The sequence below is a fragment of the Aphanomyces astaci genome (genome assembly GCF_000520075.1).
Source record: "Aphanomyces astaci strain APO3 unplaced genomic scaffold supercont1.107, whole genome shotgun sequence".
Lineage (NCBI taxonomy): Eukaryota > Oomycota > Saprolegniomycetes > Saprolegniales > Verrucalvaceae > Aphanomyces > Aphanomyces astaci.
This window is the reverse complement of record NW_009798370.1, coordinates 119651-121562: the sequence shown is the minus strand read 5'-3', so window position 1 is coordinate 121562 and position 1912 is coordinate 119651. Positions and strand designations below refer to the sequence as shown.

Genomic DNA, 1912 nt, shown 5'->3' with positions numbered 1-1912 from the left:
CGGCGATGAACGCAAGATTGTATTAGCTGTCAAAATTGTTAAGTAAAATAGCTTATGCATGTCAAAATATTTACACGCGCAAGTCCCCCGATTCTGTAAAGTTGTTATTGAGAAAACACGCGTGATTCCCCCACTTTTCATAACACGAGTAAAACCCCCAAAAAGCACGCGTGAAAACACTTTTCCCCGCCAGCTGAGACTGCGGTCGCGATTGAGGCGTTCTCCAAGCAGGTTCAGGATCTCATGACCAAGTACGGCGCGGATGTCGTGTACAATGTCGACCAGACTGCAATCCAACACGAAGAAATCTCCAAGCGCACAGTCAACGATGCTGGCGCATCGACGGTCTAGGTCAAATGTAAAGATGGCGGCGAGAGGACAACAGCCATGCTCCTTGGTGACTCGCATGGGACAAAGTACCCCCTGTACTTCATCTTCAAGACCGCCGTGGTTGAGGATGTCGACATTCTCACGGAGGATGTCGCCTTGCGCAATGGCTTTGGCCCGAAGCTTTGGCCTAATATGCAGACTCTGATGGATTCCAGCCCAAGCAGGATCTATGGCAACCCAACTGCCTGGTGGAATGGAATGCTGTCGATTGAGTTTCTCCGCTTCCACTTCGGCTCCCGAGAAGACATGTCGAAGCGGATATTGATGGTGTGGGACTCCTTCTCTGGACATTTCACTGCCAGCGTGGGAGCCTATGCCGAGTCCATCAACGTCGAATTGATCAAGGTGCCGCCATCCTTTACGTTTGTATGCCAGCCTGCGGATGTGGCGTGGATGCGTCCGCTGAAGTCAAGACTTGACAGCGTTGGATCAAGCACATCAGCGAGTGTCTATGCTCCTATGTACCCGGCGTGTCAAAGCCAGCATCGTTGCGTCCAAGTCGCGGGGACATTGTGGCGTGGGTGGACGAGGCATGGGCTGACATTCCAAGAAGCACCATTGTTAGCGGGTTCACGAAGTGCAAACTCGTCTCTCCTGGGGTATCTATGTCATCTACTGCTGCCTTACTCATTGAAAGTGATGTGGATATGGATGACGCCCTCTTTGCTGCTCTAGTGGAACTTGACTTGGTTGAGATCGTAGAAGTGTAATTTCACAATTCGTAATGTCAATTGTCTTTCAGATGCGTCACTAAATTTAGGATACAATTAGGAGTGTGTACTTGTTTTGAAGAATTATCGTCCTATTTTAACAAACTGTTTCGCGTTAACAGAAACTGTAAATCAGTTTCTTAAATACTACTTTTGGAAACGAAATACCTTAAAACGTTATTGAATTCGGCCACATTCACGCACCATTTCGTCCGATTCGGTTTTACTCGATTCAAAACGCATACAAATCGCAAAAACACATACTCCCCACAACGCATTCGAATTGCCAATCAAAGTTAAAAACGCCGGATCAGAAACTGGCGATGCGCAACGGAGTACCACACTCAACATTGAGTCGTAAAGTACGGCACTACTATTGTAGCTACGTGCTTCAGCTATTTCACCAAGATTCGAATTTGTAGCTACTGTCCGTTTGGGCGAGACATTTAACTGAAATAACCGAGATATTTAATAGTAAAACGTCTTCCCCTGAGGATGGCTTGCACCATACAGTACGCAGAAGTTGGTACTAAGAGCATCCCCACCGGCTGATGTAAACATAGAGCTGAAAAGACCCGTTTATTGGGTGCGTGCTGTAACAGTAGTACATCACTTCACATCCAATCCACACCGGTTGGCGGAAATAGTAGTCCTGATGGAGCAAATTCGTGTTGGACGCCCGCTGGCGATTGAGGTTTTGGAGCTCTCGCCAGTGGAGAATCTAGTGCAGCACGGTTGGCATACATTCTATTGTCTGTAAGATTCATATTCATGCTGCCGGCGTGCTTCAGGACATCGGGATGGCATGCTTC

At 47.8% G+C, this 1912-nt stretch overlaps 1 protein-coding gene across 1 annotated transcript in view; it reads left to right on the top strand.

The window, feature by feature from the left end:
* Window positions 1-351, top strand: part of H257_17449 (hypothetical protein) — a gene marked incomplete at both ends in the record, with an annotated part of 538 nt that extends 187 nt beyond the window's left edge. The window contains one exon of the mRNA XM_009846248.1: window positions 194-351. Coding sequence (XP_009844550.1) covers window positions 194-351 — 158 coding nt within the window. The remainder of the gene's footprint in view (window positions 1-193) is intronic.
* Window positions 352-1912: the final 1561 nt, after the last annotated feature.